Source organism: Mustela nigripes, chromosome 1 (assembly GCF_022355385.1).
Source record: "Mustela nigripes isolate SB6536 chromosome 1, MUSNIG.SB6536, whole genome shotgun sequence".
Taxonomy (NCBI): domain Eukaryota; kingdom Metazoa; phylum Chordata; class Mammalia; order Carnivora; family Mustelidae; genus Mustela; species Mustela nigripes.
Window position 1 is genome coordinate 242,958,879 of NC_081557.1, and position 19,722 is coordinate 242,978,600.

The window sequence follows — 19,722 nt, forward strand, 5'->3', positions numbered from 1 at the left end:
CTTTTCTCAGATATTTGTGCAGAAACTTTCTCAACAATAAGAAAAATATATTAATTTTTAAAACAACCTTAGTTGACAAATTGTTAAAAGTCATTATAGTATGCATTATCACCTGGGATTGGAAGGACATGTCATTTACTGAGTTATGACTTGTTAGCCCTGAGTACCGTGGCTTCTACAGATAAAATCCCGTTCAAGGCATTTTACCAATAAAAAGTTAGTGATTAACAAGCAAAGGACCCTAAAAGAATTAGTGTGGATTATACACACACTTCATATACATGTAACCTATGTATCGGGATGTGTATATGTGTATACACACACACATACACACACATTATGTTCTCTGTGGAATAAATTCTGCTATCAGTAATTGTTATCCGTGTACGTGGTTGTGGCTGAAAGTATGTGTTTAGTCATATACATAAGGACTGTCATACTCTGTAGCTATTGTCAAAATTTTGCAGAGTCTGGTATAGTTTGAGACTCCTAGCCTTCCTGATGTCTTTTCTCAACAATACAAAACACCAAAACAAACAAACAAACAAAGCCCCTCAGTTTCTGATTGCTGCATTTTAGGTTGGTCTCACTGTAACTATTTCCCAGCAGTACATGGCTATGCCTCAAACATTAGAAGACTGTCTTTTTGAAGAAGTAATTTCCAACTTCCCTTTTGTGGAATCCCAGAGAATATCAAAACTTTTGATTTAAAAAAAAAACACCCTTTTCTTACTGGAATGAGAATCAAGAGAGTCATGAAATGAAAATGGAAGCATAGAATGTCACTGACTGAAACTTTGGAATTCACGGTTTTAAAGCTTTTCTTTAGTCTTTTCAGCTTGCTTGCTTGCTCTGCCCTTTTTTTTGGCTCACTGTGTTGTATTCTGCTGCAATACTTTCTGTTTATATGTGTATACTGCCTACCCTGTAGTTAATGTCACTTCAGTGCTTGTAAACTGTTTTTTTCCCCCCCAAGATTTTATTATTTGTCAGAAAGACAAAGGCAGATGCTTAACCAACTGAGCCACCCAGGCATCCCAGTGCTTGTAAACTGTTTAAGAATTTCTTAATGAATTTGCTTTGCTAATAATTACCATTATTACTAGTAATACCAATGATAGTTCTCTAAAAACTAGAAGGGTATTTTATATTTCTTCATATAAATGTAGTACATAATGCTTTAAGTTTGCTAATGGGCCAAATTAGCATAGTTTAGATTGATCATAGTTAATGGCATGATCAATCTAAAATTTCAGAAAGACTCTTGCTATATATATATGAACTGAAGATATTCTTTTTAATTGAGTTTTGATTTTTTTATTGTGATGGGGGATCAGTTACACCCTTATGGTTGGTAGGGCTTAGGAAAAGAGAACAGAGAACCACAGGAACCATTAGAATGATGAATACATTGGAGTGTTTTGTTTTTAAGTAAATTCTACCCCTATCACCAGGCTTGAATTCACAATCCTGAGATCAAGAGTCCCATGGTCCACTGACTGAGCCAGCCAAGAGCCTTATTAGGCGATAAAATACAATAGTTAAGAGCACAGGTTCTGGAGTAAACCTAGTTAGCACCTATTCATGAGTTTGTTGTGAAGATTGAAAGGAAGAGTTAAGGTGCCTGGACTGCTCAGTCAGTTAAGTGTTTGCAGTGGGTCATGTCATGATCCTGGGAACCTGGGATCCTGGGATCGAGCCCTGCATCAGGCTCCCTCCTTATGGGGAGTTGGCTTCTTTTTCTTCCTCTGTGTCGTGCCCCCTCCCCAACCTCTCTGGAGAGTGTGCTCTCTCTCTCTCTCTCTCACAAAAATAAATTAAAAATCTTTAAAGAAAAAAATTGAAAGTATTTTTAAAATATTGAAACCATGCCTGGCATGTAATAAGCATTTGATAAAATATGAAATAATAGCACTTCCTATTGCCACATTGACTAAGAAAGCTTGGTAAATCGTTATAAAGCAATGTATCCTAAGAATTTAAAATCATTAAATTATATTTAGTTGTGGGTAAAACCAAAGATACTTCTGTTAATGAAAGTTTTAAAAATCATAAAATTATAAAAATAGAAACAAAAGTCTCTAGTCACTTTGATCTTATTTACTTTGCTATGTTTCCTTTACCTTTTTTCATGTGCATTTTTAAATATTATAATCATGGTTGTTTTATTCATTCTTCATTCACATGCAAATATTTGATCATCTCTAAATGTCAATCACTGTGCCAGGGATTATGCATTGAATTTGGTGAAGACAAGCTCTTTTTTAGCCTCACTTATGCCTTACTCAATAGGGAAGGATGATTTTGAGGTATTAAAAACTGATTGTTTTCCTGGACCTGTGAAAGTTTATACACTAATCTAAATTTCACTCCAATAACAATTTTCTTATTGTTTTTCAACATTTAAGCTAGGTCTAAGCAAATAGCCATCTGTTGCTTTTTTTTTTTTTTTTTTTTTAAGATTTTATTTATTTAAAAGCGAGAGAGCACGAGCTGGGAATAGAGGGAGAAGCAGGCTCCCAGCGAACAGGGAGCCCAACACGGGGCTCAATCCCAGGACCCTGGGATCATGATCTGAACCAAAGGCAGATGCTTAGCTGACTGAGCCACGCAAGCACCACCCCCCATAACTTTATTTTATTTTAGATTCTTTCTATCTATTTGACAGAGGGAGAGAGAGAGCACAAATAAGGGGAGCAGCAGAGAAGAGGAGAGGGAGAAGCAGGCTTCCCGCAGAGCAATATAATATATTATTAGTTTCAGAGGTAGAGTTCAGTGATTCATCTTTCTTATATAGATTCCAGTGCTCATTACATCACATGCCCTCCTTTTTTTTTTTTTTTTAAGATTTTATTTATTTATCAGAGAGAGAGAGGGGGAGAGAGCGAGCACAGGCAGACAGAATGGCAGGCAGAGGGAGAGGCAGGCTCCCTGATGAGCAAGGAGCCCGATGTGGGACTCGATCCCAGGACGCCGGGATCATGACCTGAGCCGAAGGCAGCCGCTTAACCAACTCAGCCACCCAGGCGTCCCATCACATGCCCTCCTTAATGCCCATCACCCAGTCACCCCATCCCTTCATCCTCCTCCCCCCCAGCAGCCCTCAGTTTGTTTTCTATGATTAAGAGTCTCATGGTTTGTCTCCCCCTCTGGTTTGATCTTGTTTTATTTTCCCCTCACTTCCTCTATGCTCCTCTGTTTTGTTTCTTAAATTCCACATATGAGTGAGATCATATAATTGTCTTTCTCTGATTGACTTATTTCACTTAACATAGTGCCCTCTAGTTCCAGCCATGTTGTTACAAATGGTAAGGTTTCATTTTTGATAGCTGGATAATACTCCATTATAGATCTTATTATATAATTAAATATATATAAATACATACAAGTGCATATATATATATATAATATATCTCACATCTTTATCCATTCATCTGTTGATAGACATCTGGGCTCTTTCCATAGTTTGGCTATTGTGGACATCGCTGCTATAAACATGTGGGTGCAGGTGCCCCTTCAGATCACTACATTGGTGTCTTTGGGGTAAATACACAATAGTGCAGTTGCTGGGTTGTAGCTCTATTTTCAATTTTTTCAACTTTTTTTTTTGGAGATTTTATTTATTTGACAGAGTGAGCATGCACAAGCAGGGGGACCTGAAGGCAGAGGGAGAGGAAGAAGCAGGCTTCCACTGAGCAGGGAGCCCAAACGCAGGGCTTGATCCCAGGACTCTGGGATCATGACTTGAGCCGAAGGCAGATGCTTAGATGCTGAGCCATCCAGGCGCCCCTATTCTCAAGTTTTTGAAGAGCTTCCATATTGTTTCCCAGAGTGGCTACAGCAGCTTGCATTCCCACCAACAGTGTAGGAGGGTTCCCCTTTCTCAGCATCCTTACCAACATCTGTCATTTCCTAATGTTAATTTTAGCCATTCTGACTGGTATGAGGTGGTATCTCATTGTGGTTTTGATTTGTATTTCCCTGATGCCGAGTGATGTTGAGCCTTTTTTCATGTGTCTGAGAGGGCCAGTTTATTTCTAACAGATTTTTAAAACAGCTTTATTGAGATAATTTACATACTACAAAATTGTCTATTTAAAGTGTACTAGGGTTTTTAGTATTCAGTGGTTTCCAGTCTATTTACAGAATAGTACAACCATCACCGTAGTCTTGTTTCAGAGTATTTTCAACATCCCCAAAGAAGCCATGTACCCATTAACAGTCACTTCCCATTTCTCTTCCCCTTATCCCTCTCCCATCCCTAGGCAGCCACTAATCAACTTTTTTTTCTCATAGATTGGCCTATCCTAGACATTCTGTTATAAACAATATAGGATGTGCTCTTTTGTGGCTGAATGAATATATAAACGTATAGGATGCACTCTTTTGTGGCTGGCTTCTTTTACTTAATATAATATTTTTGAGGTTTACCCATATTTTAGCATTTTTATTGTCTCTAGTATGTTTTTTAAATGTCTCTTTTCAGCTTATAAATACTAACTTAAAAACTTCAAAAGGACAAAAATGAACAAATTATAAAGTAGGTCTTTTGTAACTAGAATGAATGTTAGAGGAATTTCCTTTTTAATGGGACATGTTTAAGTGGCTGCAAAGATGCTTTGTTATAAACACCTTGCTTCACTATATAGTACTAGTCTTATGAGAGGTGTTGAAGAAAGGTTTCCCTGGTGAAGTGCAGTTTATGCCAGGATGCAGTAAAAAGTAGGAATAGGCTGGCTGAGGTTGGGCAAGGGAGGGTGAGATAAGCAAGGAGTAGGATTGCCTTGTTTCAGGCAGAGGGAAGAACATGCACATGTGACCTAGAAGCGAAAGTGTTGGGCTTTCCAGGAATAGAAATTAGTACCATATGGCTGTTATTAAGATTTGGGTGGGGGAGGAGGATGAGAAATGTAGCTTTAAAAAAAAAAAAAAGAGTATTGCAACAGATCACTGCTCATGCCTCAAGGGCTGTGGGGGCCATTTTTTGGAAAGGGTTCTATCATAAGGGCAAAAAGGAAAGTGGCACAGAATTTTTAGCACAGGAATATTAACATACTCAGATACATATTTTAGAAAACAATTAGGCTCCATTGTATAGAATGGATCAGGAGGAAGTAAGACCAGGGATTTTCAGGGTTTGTTTTTCTTGTTGTTTTGTTTGGTTTGGTTTTTAAGGACTTTTTCCTTTTTCAAAATTATTTTGACCATTCTTTGCTCTTTACATTTTCCTATAACTTTTAGAATTAGCCTGTCTATCTATATATATATAGGCATGCCTATTGAGATTTTTTTTAGGGATTGTGTCAGTTGTGTAGATCAGTCTAGAAAAATTGATATCTTAACAATATTGAGTCTTCAGGTCTATGAACATTTGTCTTTTTAATTTCTCAACATTGTTTGTTTTCAGTGTATCATTGTACTTCATTTGTCATATCCTGTTTTAATTATTCATTGATAATGTTTAGAAATACAATTGATTTTTTGCCTATTAAGATTTGGGTGGGGCCCAAATCTTACTAAACACATTTATTCTAGTTGGATATTTTTGGTTTTGGTGGATTCCTACAAAGTCATTTCTATATACAGGATCATGTTGTCTGCAAATAAAGACTGGTTTGTGTCTTTCTCTCTCTTTCTTTCTTAAGATTTTATTTATTTATTTGACAGAGAGAGCACAAGTAGGGGAAGTAGCAGGCAGAGGGCAAGGGAGAAGCAGGATCCCTGCTGGGCTTGATCCCAGGATCCAGGAATCATGACCTGAGTCGAAGGTAGCCGCTTTAAGAGTGAGCCACTCTTTGTGAAAGAGTTATGGTGCCATTAACAAAAATAGGAAAGCTTCCATGCATGCAATATAGGAGAGATAATGATGCTTTAGTGTAATTGATGTTGAATTATTCTTTTATTCAAGTAGTTTATAGTAGATTCTGTCTTTTTAAAGATTCTAAAAGCACCTTACAATTTTTTATGAAAGCTTTATTGGGATATAATTTACATACTATAAAATTTACCCATACCTGTGTAATTCATGTACAAGAAAACTCATCATATAATTCAAGAATATAGTATATTTACAGTCATGACATTGTTACCACAACCATCACCACCAACATATTAGAACATTTCTGTCACCTTAAAAGAAATCTCTTCCCCCTTCCTTGTTCCAGTCCTAGGCGTTGTAATCTAATTTCTGCTCTGTGTTCTTTTCTAGACATTTCATATAAATGGAATCATACTACGTATGTTTTTGGTCTGGCTTCTTTGAGCATGTTTTTGAGGCTCACTCTCCTTGCACTTTTTACAATTAGTATATTCCTCTACTATTAGCTGTGAAACTAACTACACATGAATCATATGGGTAAACTGTGCACCAGTCAGTGTAGGGAAAAGTTGTATGTTGAAAGAGTGATGATACTATTAGAAAGTTATTTCATTAATGCTTGGTCACCTAAGAGGTTTTGTTCATTAAGTATTTGCTAACCTAGAATATCTGTATATGATAGTAATCACAATTACAGTGGGAATGCTGTGACAGAGCTTGATTATGAAACATTTGTAGTGTTTAACTTGGAAAGAGAATGAGCCCCCCCTTGGTTTCTTTTTGTTTTGAACTGTTAATAAGTTATTTAATAAATTGAGATTTCATTCCATTTTTATCCAAATAAACATGGATTGTTGACTAGAGAAATTACCCTGTTAGCCTTGATTATTTTGAGAAGAGTTAAATAGTTGATGTGACACAGCTACGTTATAAGTAGAAGAGATGAGAAAAGAGATGGAAAATATATATGGTGTCACTAGCAAGTAGTTCGTCAATTCTAGTACGATAGAGATATATTGAAGTACTTGTGCCAGAACACACTTCATTTTATTGCCCTAAATTGGTCAGTGTAAAATGTGAAATTACTAACTCCTGGCCTTATTGAAACATTTAACTATGTGGATAAATCTAATTATGCTTTTTTTACTTCATTAATTCCACTTAAAGTATCTTAATTTGGGAACCACTCTGGTTAGAATTCAGGTAACTTCACATTTTTCATATGGCGTCATATTTGAAATAAATCAGTATCAATTGACATAATCTAGACCAATCTGAGGAAAAAACTATGAAGTAGAAAAACTAAGTGTTTCTTTCCCTTGTCTTATGCTTACCTTTTCTTTTTTGATCCTTTCCACAGGAGCTTATAAAATACTATCCTATTCTTCTTTCCCGAGACTGAAGTAAACTTCATAAATGGATTCATACTAAGTTATTAAGGATTTATAGGGCTATAGAGTGTGTACTGCTGAACTAAAAGGAATGAATCACTAATAGGAGATTTTCTGTGTGGTTTGTGGTAGGAAGGGGACTGGGAGGTGGAAAATAGGTATTTATCTCCTTATTCTGTCTCCTAGACAATACTTAATGATATGGTTATATTAAGGAGTTGGCTAAATACTAGTGAAAACAGAATTAACTGTTGTAAAGATAGATGTTTACTCACAGTTTTTGTAATGAGACTATAAGAAAAGTTAGACATTTTAGGATTGGACAGTTGGCTTCATTTGGGTTTATTTGAAATTTGAAATTTGGCTTGTTTTAGTGTCATTTTCTTTTTATGCATGAAGTAAAATGTGGATGATTTTGTAGATAATCTGTGACATGTACAGTGCCCCCTCCCAATTTAAATCTGTCCAAAAGGATCTCTATCTATGACCTTGTGCTTAATAATGAATGCCACCCTTATGTTTTTGTTTTCTTCTAGGCTGTATTCATCACCAAAGAAAAAACTTACACCAATGCAGAAATCAGTTAGCCCATTAGTTTGGTGCAGGCAAGTTTTGGATTACCCAAGTCCTGATGTTGAATGTGCTAAAAAATCTCTTATCCACAAACTTGATCAAACTATGTCAGGTATGTCTATAATTTTACTTTTAAATTCATCTCTTTCTTTAATAAAAAAAAACAGATAAAGGTTGAGTGGGTATATTTTTAGGAAGGCTGTTCTTTCTTTTATAGTGTTTTTTGAATCTCGTTGTGCATGCCGTCATGAGTTTTTGCCATAAGCACATAACCTTGTACTATTACTTAATATTACTTAATAGCTTTTGTCCCCCAATCTTTTCATTTTTATTTCATTTCATCCTAAAAAATAATATCCATGGGAGCACCCGGGTGACTCAGTTGGTTAAGCGTTTGTCATTGGCTCAGGTCATGGTCCTAGAGTCCTGGGATGGAGCCCCACATCAAGCTCCTTGCTCATCTGGGAGTCTGCTTCTCCCTCTGACGCTCTCTCCTGCTCATGAACTCACTCACTCTCTCTTTCTCTCTCAAATGAATAAATTTTTAAAAATCTTTTTAAAAATTTCCATGAAACAATAGGTTTTTTACAGCAGGGTTTTTTTTTTTTTTCCTTCCAATGCAAGTTAAAACAAATAACAGTTTAAAAAAAAAAAAAATAGGGGGCGCCTGAGTGGCTCAGTTGGTTAAGCGCTTGCCTTTGGCTTCAGGTCATGATCCTGGAGTTCCGGGATCAAGTTCCACATCCGGCTCCCTGCTTGACGGGGAGTCTGCTTCTCCTGCTGACCTCTCTCCTCTCATGCTCTCTCTCTCTCTAATAAATAAATAAAATCTTAAAAAAAAAAAAAATTCAGTATCATCTAAAATCATCTCACTACCCTTGGGGAAAATTCTGATGTGGTGGAAAGGTACAGGCTGAGAACCTAAGAGACATCGTTCTCACTCTAGCACTTAGTTACTAAGTGACTCTGAGCATTATTTAACTTCTGTGAACTCAGTTTTCTCATAAGAATGATGAACTTTGTATGGTTATTTTAAGGATTAGATGATAATGTTTATGCAAGAACATAACATGTTTCTCTGGCTCATAGTAGGTACTTAATAAATGAATTCATTTTCCTTCCCTTGTTTTTTGTTTCTAACTTGGCATTTTAGTTCACATTGCTTTTATGCTCTTTTGTTTAATAGCACTCACAAAGCTGACAAAATGTGTCTGTCACTACTTATGGCATTTAATATAGCAGCCAGTGTGGGTAGAAATGTAGGAAAAATATTATTGACTCTTTCTTGGAATTTCAATCTCTTAAGAATGTTACTGTTTTTTTGGAATACTTATGTAATGAGGATCTGATATGTGATTACTCATCCTAAATAGGTTTTCTGTTTTGTTTTTTGTTTTGCCTTGTGTTTACTTGATAGCCATGTACTTAAAATTGCTTATTTTGCTTAACTGTTAAAATCATGCTCTTTTATTAGAGTGTAAGCTGAAAATGTTCGGGGAAGACAAAGGGGAGACCAAACAGTTACTGGCATACAATAAAGCATAGCTTGGTTGGCTAGAAGTTGTGGTTATTATATGGAAATAACATAAGATGTGATTATAGAGCTTCTGAATCTGTTTTGACACCAAATTGTTACTTTTTCCTCATGTAGGGGATCCTTTTTTAAAAAGGAAATGCTTTTATGTGATTTTTAAAAATGTTGTTTCTCCTCCCTAAGTACTAACCAGGCCTGACTCTGCTTAGCTTCCAAGACCAGACAAGATTGGTGTGTTCAGGGTTGTGTGGTCATAGACCAAAAATGTTTTTTCTGAATATTAAGTGTTTTTAGAATTATATCCTGGGGCTTGATTTAAATTGTATTCATAAGATTATTAGAAATACATAAGCAAGGTAGTAGACAATTTGTAATAACTGGAAAATGTCTAACTCATTCCAGTTAGGTGATATTATTTAAAGATTTATTTATTGAGAGAGCACATGTGCGTTTACGCACATGTGTAAGCCAAGGGAGAGGGAGAGAATCTCAGACTCCTCACTAAGCACAGAGCCCAGTGCACTGCTTGATCTCATGGTCCTGTGATCAAGACTTGAGCTGAAATCAAGAGTCAGACATTTACCCACTGAGCCACCCAGGTGCCCCTAGGTGATGTTATTTAGATTTTTTTTAATTTTTGTTTTTTAAAGATTTTATTTATTTATTTATTTATTTATTTATCTATTTATTTGACAGAGGGGCACAGCAAGAGAAGGAACACAAGCAGGGGGAGTGGGAGAGGGAGAAGCAGGCTTCCCACTCAGCAGGGGGACCAATGTGGGGTTTGATCCCAGGACCCCGTGATCATGACCTGAGCTGAAGGCAGATGCTTAACTGAGCCACCCAGACGCCCCTATTTTAGATGTTTATTAAAAACATCTTGGTCGGGGCGTCTGGGTGGCACAGTGGGTTAAACCTCTGCCTTCGGCTCAGGTCATGATCTGAGGGTCCTGGGATCGAGCCCCACATTGGGCTCTCTGCTCAGGAGGGAGCCTACTTCCCCTTCTCTCTCTGCCTGCCTCTCTGCTTACTTGTGATCTGTCTGTCAAATAAATAAATAAAATCTTAAAAAATTGGTCAAATGTGGGGAGAAGAGTCAAGATGGTGGAGGCATAGCAGACTGAGATAACATCAGGTTGTAGGAGTTCAGCTAGATAGTTATCAAACCATTCTGAATACCTACAAACCCAATAGGAGATCGAAGAGAAGAGCAGCAATTCTAGGAACAGAAAATCAACCACTTTCTGAAAGGTAGGACATGCAGAGAAGTGAATCCAAAGTGAAAGGAAGGTAGACTGCAGGGGGAGGGGCTGGGAACTGGTAAGCAGTGAACAACAGAGCACAAAATCCAAACTTTTAGGAGTCTGTTCCACTGAGGGACATTGCTCCAGAGGCTAAGTGAGGGTGGAGCCCTCGAGGTGACTGTGTGGTGTCAGGTCCCGCAGGGTCACAGAAGGATCAGGGGTATCTGAGTGTGGCAGAGCTCACAGGTATCAGAGCAGGGAAGCTGACTACAGACACTGAGCCAAGGAGTGAGCTTTCAACTTGGGGTTACCTTAAACCATGATCCAGTAGTCAGGCTGCTGCTCTTTGAGCAGGGACCCCACCTTCCTCTGCCGGAAGAGCATTCCTGCTGGGTATGGAGACTCCAAATGGGGCCATGCACCAGAAACAGAAATGCTCAGTCACATACTGGGTGAGCTTGGAGCACGGCCGGAGACCAGGGAGACAGGAGAGATTGACCACTTTTCTCCAAGGGTGCACTGAGGAGTGGGGCCCCAAGCTCTCAGCTCCTCCAGGCCAGAGATTGGGAGGCTGCCATTTTCATTCCCATCCTCCAAGGCTCTGTGGAAAGTGTTCAGGGAACAAAAGCCCCAAGAACGAACCCAAGCAGATTATTTAGCCTTGGCCCCTGGCAAGGTCAGTGCAGTTCCGCCTCAGGCAAACTCCTTTGAGAATCACTACAACAGCCCCTCCCCCAGAAGATCAGCAAGAACATCCAGCCAAGACCAAGCTCACCAATCAAAGAGAACAGCGGAACTTCAGAGCTAGGGAAAAGTAATGCATGGAATTCGTGGCTTTTTCCCCATGATCCTTTAGTCTTACAAAGTTAATTAAATTTTTTTAATTTTATTTTTTTTCTTATTCTAATTTTTTAAACTTTTCCTCTTTCCTCTTTTAACATTTTTTTAACTAGTTTATCTTAACAATACCTTTCTTAAAAAATCTTTTTAAACCTTCATTATTGTAGTCATATTTTATCATGAACTTCATTGTATCTAACTTTATTTTTTGTATACAAACAAGGTTTTTTTTTTCCTAAAAAAATTTGGGATACAATTTCTTCTACTAGATCAAAATATACCCCAGATCTAGCACAGGGCTGTGCTCTAGTCTCCAGCCTGAGCAAATTCTCTCCACTTTTTTTTTCTTTCTTTTTCCAACCAACTTATCAATTCTTTTTCTAGAATTTTTTAAAAATTTTCATCTTTACAGTCATATTTCATCCCTTTATTGTGTTTACCCTTATTTTTGTATATATGTAAGTTTTTCATTCTTTAAAATTTTGAGAGGTAGTTTCTTCTAAGAGACCAAAATACACCTAAAATCAAGTGGGTGGCTCTGTTCTATTCACCTGTCTAATATATATATATATATTTTAAATTTTTTAAAAATTTCTTTTGACCCACCCATTTTTCTTCCCCCAATTTGGGGTCTCTTCTGATTTGATTAGAGTACATTTTCTTGGGGTCTTTGCCACCCTTTTAGTATTTTATTCTTGCATTCATATATTCTTATCTGGATAAAATGACAAGGTGGAAAAACTCACCACAAAAACAAAACAAAAACCAAGGGGCAGTACTGAAGGCTAGGGACCTAATCAATACGACATTGGTAATATGTCAGATCTAGAGTTCAGAATGATGATTCTCAGGGTGCTAGCTGGGCTCAAAAAAGGCATGGAAGATATTAGAGAAACCCTGTCTAGAGAAATAAAAGCCCTTTCTGGAGAAATAAAAGAACTAAAATCTAACCAAGCTTTAACCAAAAAAGTATTCATGAGGTGCAATAAAAAATGGAGACTCTTACTGCTAATATAATAGAGGCAGAAGAGAGAACTAGTGATATAGAAGACCAAGAAAGAGGCTGAGCAAAAGAGAAACAAACAACTACTGGACCACAAGGGAAGAATTTGAGAGATATGTGATACCATAAGATGAAACAACATTAGAATAATTGGGATTCTAGAAGAAGAAAGAGAGGGGGCTAAAAGGTATATTGGAGCAAATTACAGTAGAGAATTTCCCTAATATGGCAAAGGGAACAAGCATCAAAATCCAGGAGGCACAAAGAACCCCCCTCAAAATCAATAAAAATAGGTCCACACCCCATCATCTAATAATAAAACTTACAAGTCTTAGTGACAAAGAGAAAATCCTTCAAGGCAGCTCAGGACAGGAAGTCTGTAACATACAATGGTAAAAATATTAGATTGGCAGCAGACTTATCCACAGAGACCTGGCAGGCAAGAAAGAACTGGCATGATATATTCAGAGTATTAAATGAGAAAAACATGCAGCCAAAAATACTATATCCATCTAGGCTATCACTGAAAATAGAAGGAGAGATAAAGTTTCCAGGATAAACAAAAACTGAAAGAATTTTAAACATCAAACCAGCCCTACAGGAAATATTGAAAGGGGTACTCTAAGCAAAGAGAGAGCCTTAAAGTAGTAGACCGGAAAGAAACAGAGACAATATACAGTAACAGTCACCTTACAGATAATACAATGGCACTAAATTCATATCTTTCAATAGTTACTCTGAATGTAAATGGGCTAAATGCTCCAGTCAAAAGACACAGGGTATCAGAATGGTTAAAAACCAAAACCCATCAATATGCTGTCTACAAGAAACACATTTCAGACCCAAAGACACCTCCATATTTAAAGTGAGGGGGTGGAAAACAATTTACCATGCTAATGGATATCAAAAGAAAGCTGGGGTGGCAATCCTTATATCAGATAAATTAGATTTTAAGCCAAAGACTATAATAGGAGATGAGGAAGGACTCCATATCATACTCAAAGGGTCTGTCCACCAAGAAGATCTAACAATTGTAAATATCTATGCCCCTGACATGGGAGCAGCCAACTATAAAACCAATTAATAACAAAATCAAAGAAATATATCGACAATAATACAATAATAGTAGGGAACTTTAAGACACCCCCCCCCACACACTGAAATGGACAGATCAAGCCAGAGATCAACAAGGATATAAAGGCCTTAAATGACACACTGGACCAGATAGACATCACAGATATATTCAGAACATCCATCCCAAAGCAACAGAATACACATTCTTCTGCACATGGAATATTCTCCAGAATAGATCATATGCTGGGTCACAAATCAGGTCTCAACTGATACCAAGAGATCTGAATCATTCCCTGTGTATTTTCAGACCACCGTGCTCTGAAGCTAGAACTCAATCACAAGAGGAAAGTTGGAAAGAACTCAAATACTTGGAGCCTAAAGAGCTTCCTACTAAAGAATAAACCGGTCAGCCAGGAAATTAAAGAATTGAACAAATTAATGGAAACAAATGAAAATGAAAACATAACTGTTCAAAAACTCTGAGACACAGCAAAGGCAGTCCTGCAAGGGAAGTATATAGCGATACAAGCCTTTTCTCAAGAAACAGGAAAGGTCTCAAGTACACTACCTAACCCTACACCTAAAGAACTGGAAAAAGAACAGCAAAGAAAGCCTAAACCCAGCAGAAGAAGAGCAGTCATAAAGATCAGAGCAGAAATCGGTGAAATAGAAAACAAAAAAAATGGTAGAACAAATCAACGAAACTAAGAGCTGGTTCTTTGAAAGAATTAATAAGATTGATAAACCCCTGGCCAGACTTATCAAAAAGAAAAGGAAAGACCCAAATAAATAAAATCATGAATGAAAGAGGAGAGATCACAACCAACACTAAAGAAATACAAACAATTATAGGAACATATTATGAGCAACTATACACCAGCAAATTTGACAATCTGGAAGAAATGGATGCTTTCCTAGAGATGTATAAAGTACCAAAACTGAACCAGGAAGAAGTAGAAAACCTGAACAGACCCATAACCAGTAAGGAGATTGAAGCAGTCTTCAAAAATCTCCAAGCAAGCAAGAGCCCAGGGCCAGATGGTTTTCCAGGAGAATTCTTCCAAACATTTAAAGAAGAATTAATACCTATTCTCATGAAACTGTTTAAAAAAAAAAAAAAGAAATGGAAGGAGAACTTCCAAACTCATTTTATGAGGACAGCATTACCTTGATCCCCAAACCAGACAAAGACCCCATCAAAAAAGAGAATTACAGACCAATATCCTTGATGAACACAGATGCGAAAATTCTCAGCAAAATACTAGCCAGTAGGAGCCAACAGTACATTAAAAGGATTATTCACCACGACCAAGTGGGATTTATTCCAGGGCTGCAAGGTTGGTTCAACATCTGCAAATCAGTTAGTGTGATATAATACATTAATAAAAGAAAGAACAAGAACCATGTAATACTCTAAATAGATGCTGAGAAAGCATTTGACAAAGTATAACATCCATTCTTGATCAAAACTCTTCAAATTGTAGGGATAGAGGGTACATACCTCAATATCATCAAAGCCATCTATGAAAACCCCACAGCGAATATCATTCTCGGTGGAGAAAAACCGAGAGCTTTTCTGCTAAGGTCAGGAACATGGCAGGGATGTCCATTATCACCACTGCTATTCAACATAGTACTAGAAGTCCTAGCCTCAGCAGTCAGAAAACAAAAAGAAATTAAAAGCATCCAGATCGGCAAAGAAGTCAAACTATCACTCTTTGCAGATGTATGATACTTAACCTAGAAAACCCAAAAGACTCCACTCCAAAACTGCTAGAACTTCTACAGGAATTCAGTAAAGTGTTAGGATATAAAATCAATGCACAGAAATCAGTTGCATTTCTATACACCAACAACAAGACAGAAGAAAGAAAAATTAAGGAGTCAATCCCATTTACAGTTGCACCCAAAACCATGAGATACCTAGGAATAAACCTAACCAAAGAGGCAAAGAATCTGTACTCAGAAAACTATAAAGTACTCATGAAAGAAATTGAGGAAGACACAAAGAAATGGAGAAATGTTCCATGCTCATGGATTGGAAGAACAAATATTGTGAAAGTGTCTATGCTACCTAAAGCAATCTACATGGATAATGCAATCCCTATCAAAATACCATCAGTATTTTTCAAAGAAATGGAAGAAAAACAGACACATAGATCAATGGAACAGAATCAAGAGCCCAGAAATAGACCCTCAGCTCTATTCTTTGACAAAGCAGGAAAGAATGTCCAAAGGAAAAAAGACAGTCTCTTCAACAAATGATGTTGGGAGAATTGGACAGCCATATGCATAAAAATGAAACTGGACCATTTCCTTACACCACACACAAAAATAGACACAAAATGGATGAAAGACCTCAAGGTGAGAAAGAAATCCATCAAAATCCTTGAGAAAACAGGCAACGACCTCTTTGCCCTCAGCCACAGTAACTTCTTCCTAGAAACATCGCCAAAGGCAAAGGAATCAAGGGCAAAAATAAGCCATTGGGACTTCTTCAAGATTAAAAGCTTTTGCGCAGCAAAAGAAACAGTCAATAAAACCAGAAGACAACTGACAGAATGGGAAAAGATGTTTGCAAATGACATACCAAAAATCTATAAAGAACTTACCAAACTCAACACCCAAAGAACAAATAATCCAATCAAGAAATGGGCAGAGGACATGAACAGACATTTCTGCAAAGACATCCAGATGGACAACAGACACATGAAAAAGTGCTCCATATCACTCGGCATCAGGGAAATACAAATCAAAACCACAATGAGATCCACCTCACACCAGTCAGAATGGCTAAAATTAGCAAGTCAGGAAATGACAGATGCTGGCGAGGATGTGGAGAAAGGAGAACCCTCCTACGCTGTTGGTGGGGATGCAAGCTGGTGCAACCACTCTAGAAAGCAGTATGGAGGTTCCTCAAAAAGTTGAAAATAGAGCTACTCTGTAACCCAGCAATTGCACTACTGGGTATTTACCCTAAAGATACAAATGTAGTGAGCCGAAGGGGCACTTGTACCTGAATGTTTATAGCAGCTATGTCCGCAATAGCCAAACTATGGAAAGAACCTAGACATCCATCAACAGATGAATGGATAAAGAAGATGTGGTGTGTGTGTGTGTGTGTGTGTGTGTGTGTATGAAATAAATTGAGGACTACTATGGACTACTAGGCAGCCATCAAACGAAATGAAATCTTGCCATTTGCAACGACATGGATGGAACTAGAGCGTATTATGCTGAGCAAAATATGTCAGAGAAAGACAGTTATCATATGATCTCCTTGATATGAGGAATTTGAGAGGCAGGGCAAGGGGCCGTGAGGGGTAAAGAAAGAAAAAATGAAACAAGATGGGATTGGGAGGGAGACAAACCATAAGAGACTCTTAATCTCACAAAACAAACTGAGAGTTGCTGGGGGAAGGGGGGGTGTGGAGAGGGTGGTTGCCTTATGGACATGGGGAGGGTATGTGCTATGGTGAGTGCTGTGAAGTGTGTAAGCCTGACGATTCACAGAACTATACCCCTGGAGCAAATAATACATTATCTGTTAATAAAAATAATTAATAAAAAATCTTTACTAACAACTAATACTCTGTCTCACCTTAGAAATAATGTAAGTATATTTTATAGTTAGGAATTTTCTTCATTCAGTACTATATGTTCGTAACCTATTATGTGCTACGTATTGTTCTCAGCTCTTAGGGTATTGCAATGAATAAAACAGACCAGAGCTTGTACTCTAATGGGTGTGGCAGATAATAGTTAAATAAACCTATGAACAAGAGTTGGCAGGCTTTTTTTGTAAACAGCCAGATAGGAAGCATTTTAGGCTTTGTGGACTGTGAATTGGGGTGGGTGTGTTCCAGTAAAACTTTATTTACCAAAAGAGGTGATGGGTTAGATTTGGCTCACAGGCTATAGTTTACTAAACCTTGGCTTAAAACATCCTAAAAAGTAGGAACTATTAAGAATTGGAAAATAGTTAAGTTGCACTTAGAAGGAGAAAAACAAAATAGCACCTCAAAAATAGCAATTTGAGGGAGTAGTTTGTTGCTTTATTATATCACAAGGTATTAAAAATAGGAGTATGTAAGAGAAACTGTTAACTCTTGAACTAGGTGTAATCATGTCCTGGATTTAACAGTGGTTAGAGTTTATGGTTACAAACAGAGCAGCAGCTGCAGCTACAAATATAATGTCTACTTATTTATTTATTATTTATTTATTTTAAATTTATTTGACAGAGATTACAAGTAGGCAGGGAGGCAGGTGGAAAGGGGGCTGGGAAGCAGGCTCCCCGCTGAGCAGAGAGCCTGATTCGAGGCTCGATCCCAGGACCCTGAGACCATGACCTGAGCCGAAAGCAGAGGCTCAACCCACTGAGCCACCCAGGCACCCCTGTAATATATATTGAAAAGAAGAATAACTTGGTTATTGCAAATTTGAACCTTTGTCCTAAATTCCCCCCCTTTTTCCAAGTTAGTAGGAGATTATTTTTCAGGTGTGTTTCTTTGATAAAGCAGAGCTCCCTAGAAATATAACTACTGTATTCTAAGAGAATGGATTCTGCTCTGTCACTCTCAGCTTCTCCGCACTGTGCTGCTTCATGTCCCTAAGATGTTCTTCTTTTATTCTTTTATGATAGTGCATTGTGTTTTTTGCCCTTTCGTATCCTCCCTGCTGTTTTCTTTGAAGTCTTCTTTGGAGAGGGTCTTCCTTCTTTGTCCAACTTTCTTCATTATGGTAACATTTATATAACATAAAATTTCCCACTTCAGTCTTTTTTTAAATATATAGTTCAGTGGCATTAAGTATATGCACGTTGCTGTGCATCCATCCGCGCTGTGCATCTCCAGAACTTTCTCACCATCCCACATGAAAATTCTGTATCCATTCAGTTTCCTAGTTCCCTGTCCCCTGTCTGCCTGCCTTTTAAGTTTATGGTGACCCGTGTCTCTTTTGCCTGGATTCCCTCTGTTTTATTATTTCATCCATTCATAAGGTGTCCAGATCCTCTGTTAAGATTAATCTTATTAAAAAAAAGACTAATCTTATTCATCATGTATATATCCAGTTAATATTTACTGAGAGCCTGGTGTGTATCAGACTTTGAGGAAAGGATAGAGGATACATAATGAGGAAAAACTAACACTGTACCTAAACTCATGGAGTTTGTCTTCTACTAGGGGAAACGTACTAATACAAATAATTTTTATAACTGGTGATTTGTAATGAAAGAATGGTGCCTAGTGCTTTGAGCTTTGAGAAATAGGAATTTTTCCTCAGGGAGCAATGTTTGACCTGAATCCTAAAGATTCAGAAAGATATGAATGATTTAAGGGGGAAGGCGAAAGAGGGAGAAACATTCCAAGTAGAGAAAACAGCATCTGCAAAAAAAAAGCTCTGTGGGAGGTCTGGGAGCATGTTGTGGGGAGTATGGCCAACATTTAATGACCTGGAGCAAGGCAGCATGTGGCTGGAGAAGACTAAGGAAGGGAGAGATCTGAGGGATGGCCAGAAAGATACGTAGGAGCCAGACTTTTTAAGGCCTTATAGATTATGTTTTCTAAAAGCAATAGAAAGATATTGGAGAGTTTCATTCAAGGGTATGGTGTGTATGGGCAGGAAGACATGATCAGGTTTGCAGTTTGGCTAAGGTTGCTAGCTGTAGTATGGAGAGTACATTGGAAAGGGCCAAAAGTGAATGAATATAGGGTGCTTTTAAGGGGAGTTGATAGTGACAGCTGGGCAATGTGTGTTGATGGTAGTGGAGATGAAAAGATGTGGTAGGAAAAATGAATGAACCAGATTTGAGGACATTTGGGAGAAGTATCAACAATGATCTAGGTTTCCAGCTTGTGTGACAGCATGAATGGAGGGATGGCCAGAAAGATACGTAGGAGCCAGACTTTTTAAGGCCTTATAGATTATGTTTTCTAAAAGCAATAGAAAGATATTGGAGAGTTTCATTCAAGGGTATGGTGTGTATGGGCAGGAAGACATGATCAGGTTTGCAGTTTGGCTAAGGTTGCTAGCTGTAGTATGGAGAGTACATTGGAAAGGGCCAAAAGTGAATGAATATAGGGTGCTTTTAAGGGGAGTTGATAGTGACAGCTGGGCAATGTGTGTTGATGGTAGTGGAGATGAAAAGATGTGGTAGGAAAAATGAATGAACCAGATTTGAGGACATTTGGGAGAAGTATCAACAATGATCTAGGTTTCCAGCTTGTGTGACAGCATGAATG

The 19,722-nt window shown here is 37.7% G+C and overlaps 1 protein-coding gene across 2 annotated transcripts in view; it reads left to right on the forward strand.

Annotated features, from left to right (window-relative positions):
* Positions 1-19,722, forward strand: part of SLAIN2 (SLAIN motif family member 2) — an 89,556-nt gene that overhangs the window by 24,425 nt on the left and 45,409 nt on the right. For both annotated transcript variants that reach the window (XM_059383584.1, XM_059383591.1), the window contains exon 2: positions 7,746-7,894. In XM_059383584.1, coding sequence (XP_059239567.1) covers positions 7,746-7,894 — 149 coding nt within the window. The remainder of the gene's footprint in view (positions 1-7,745; positions 7,895-19,722) is intronic.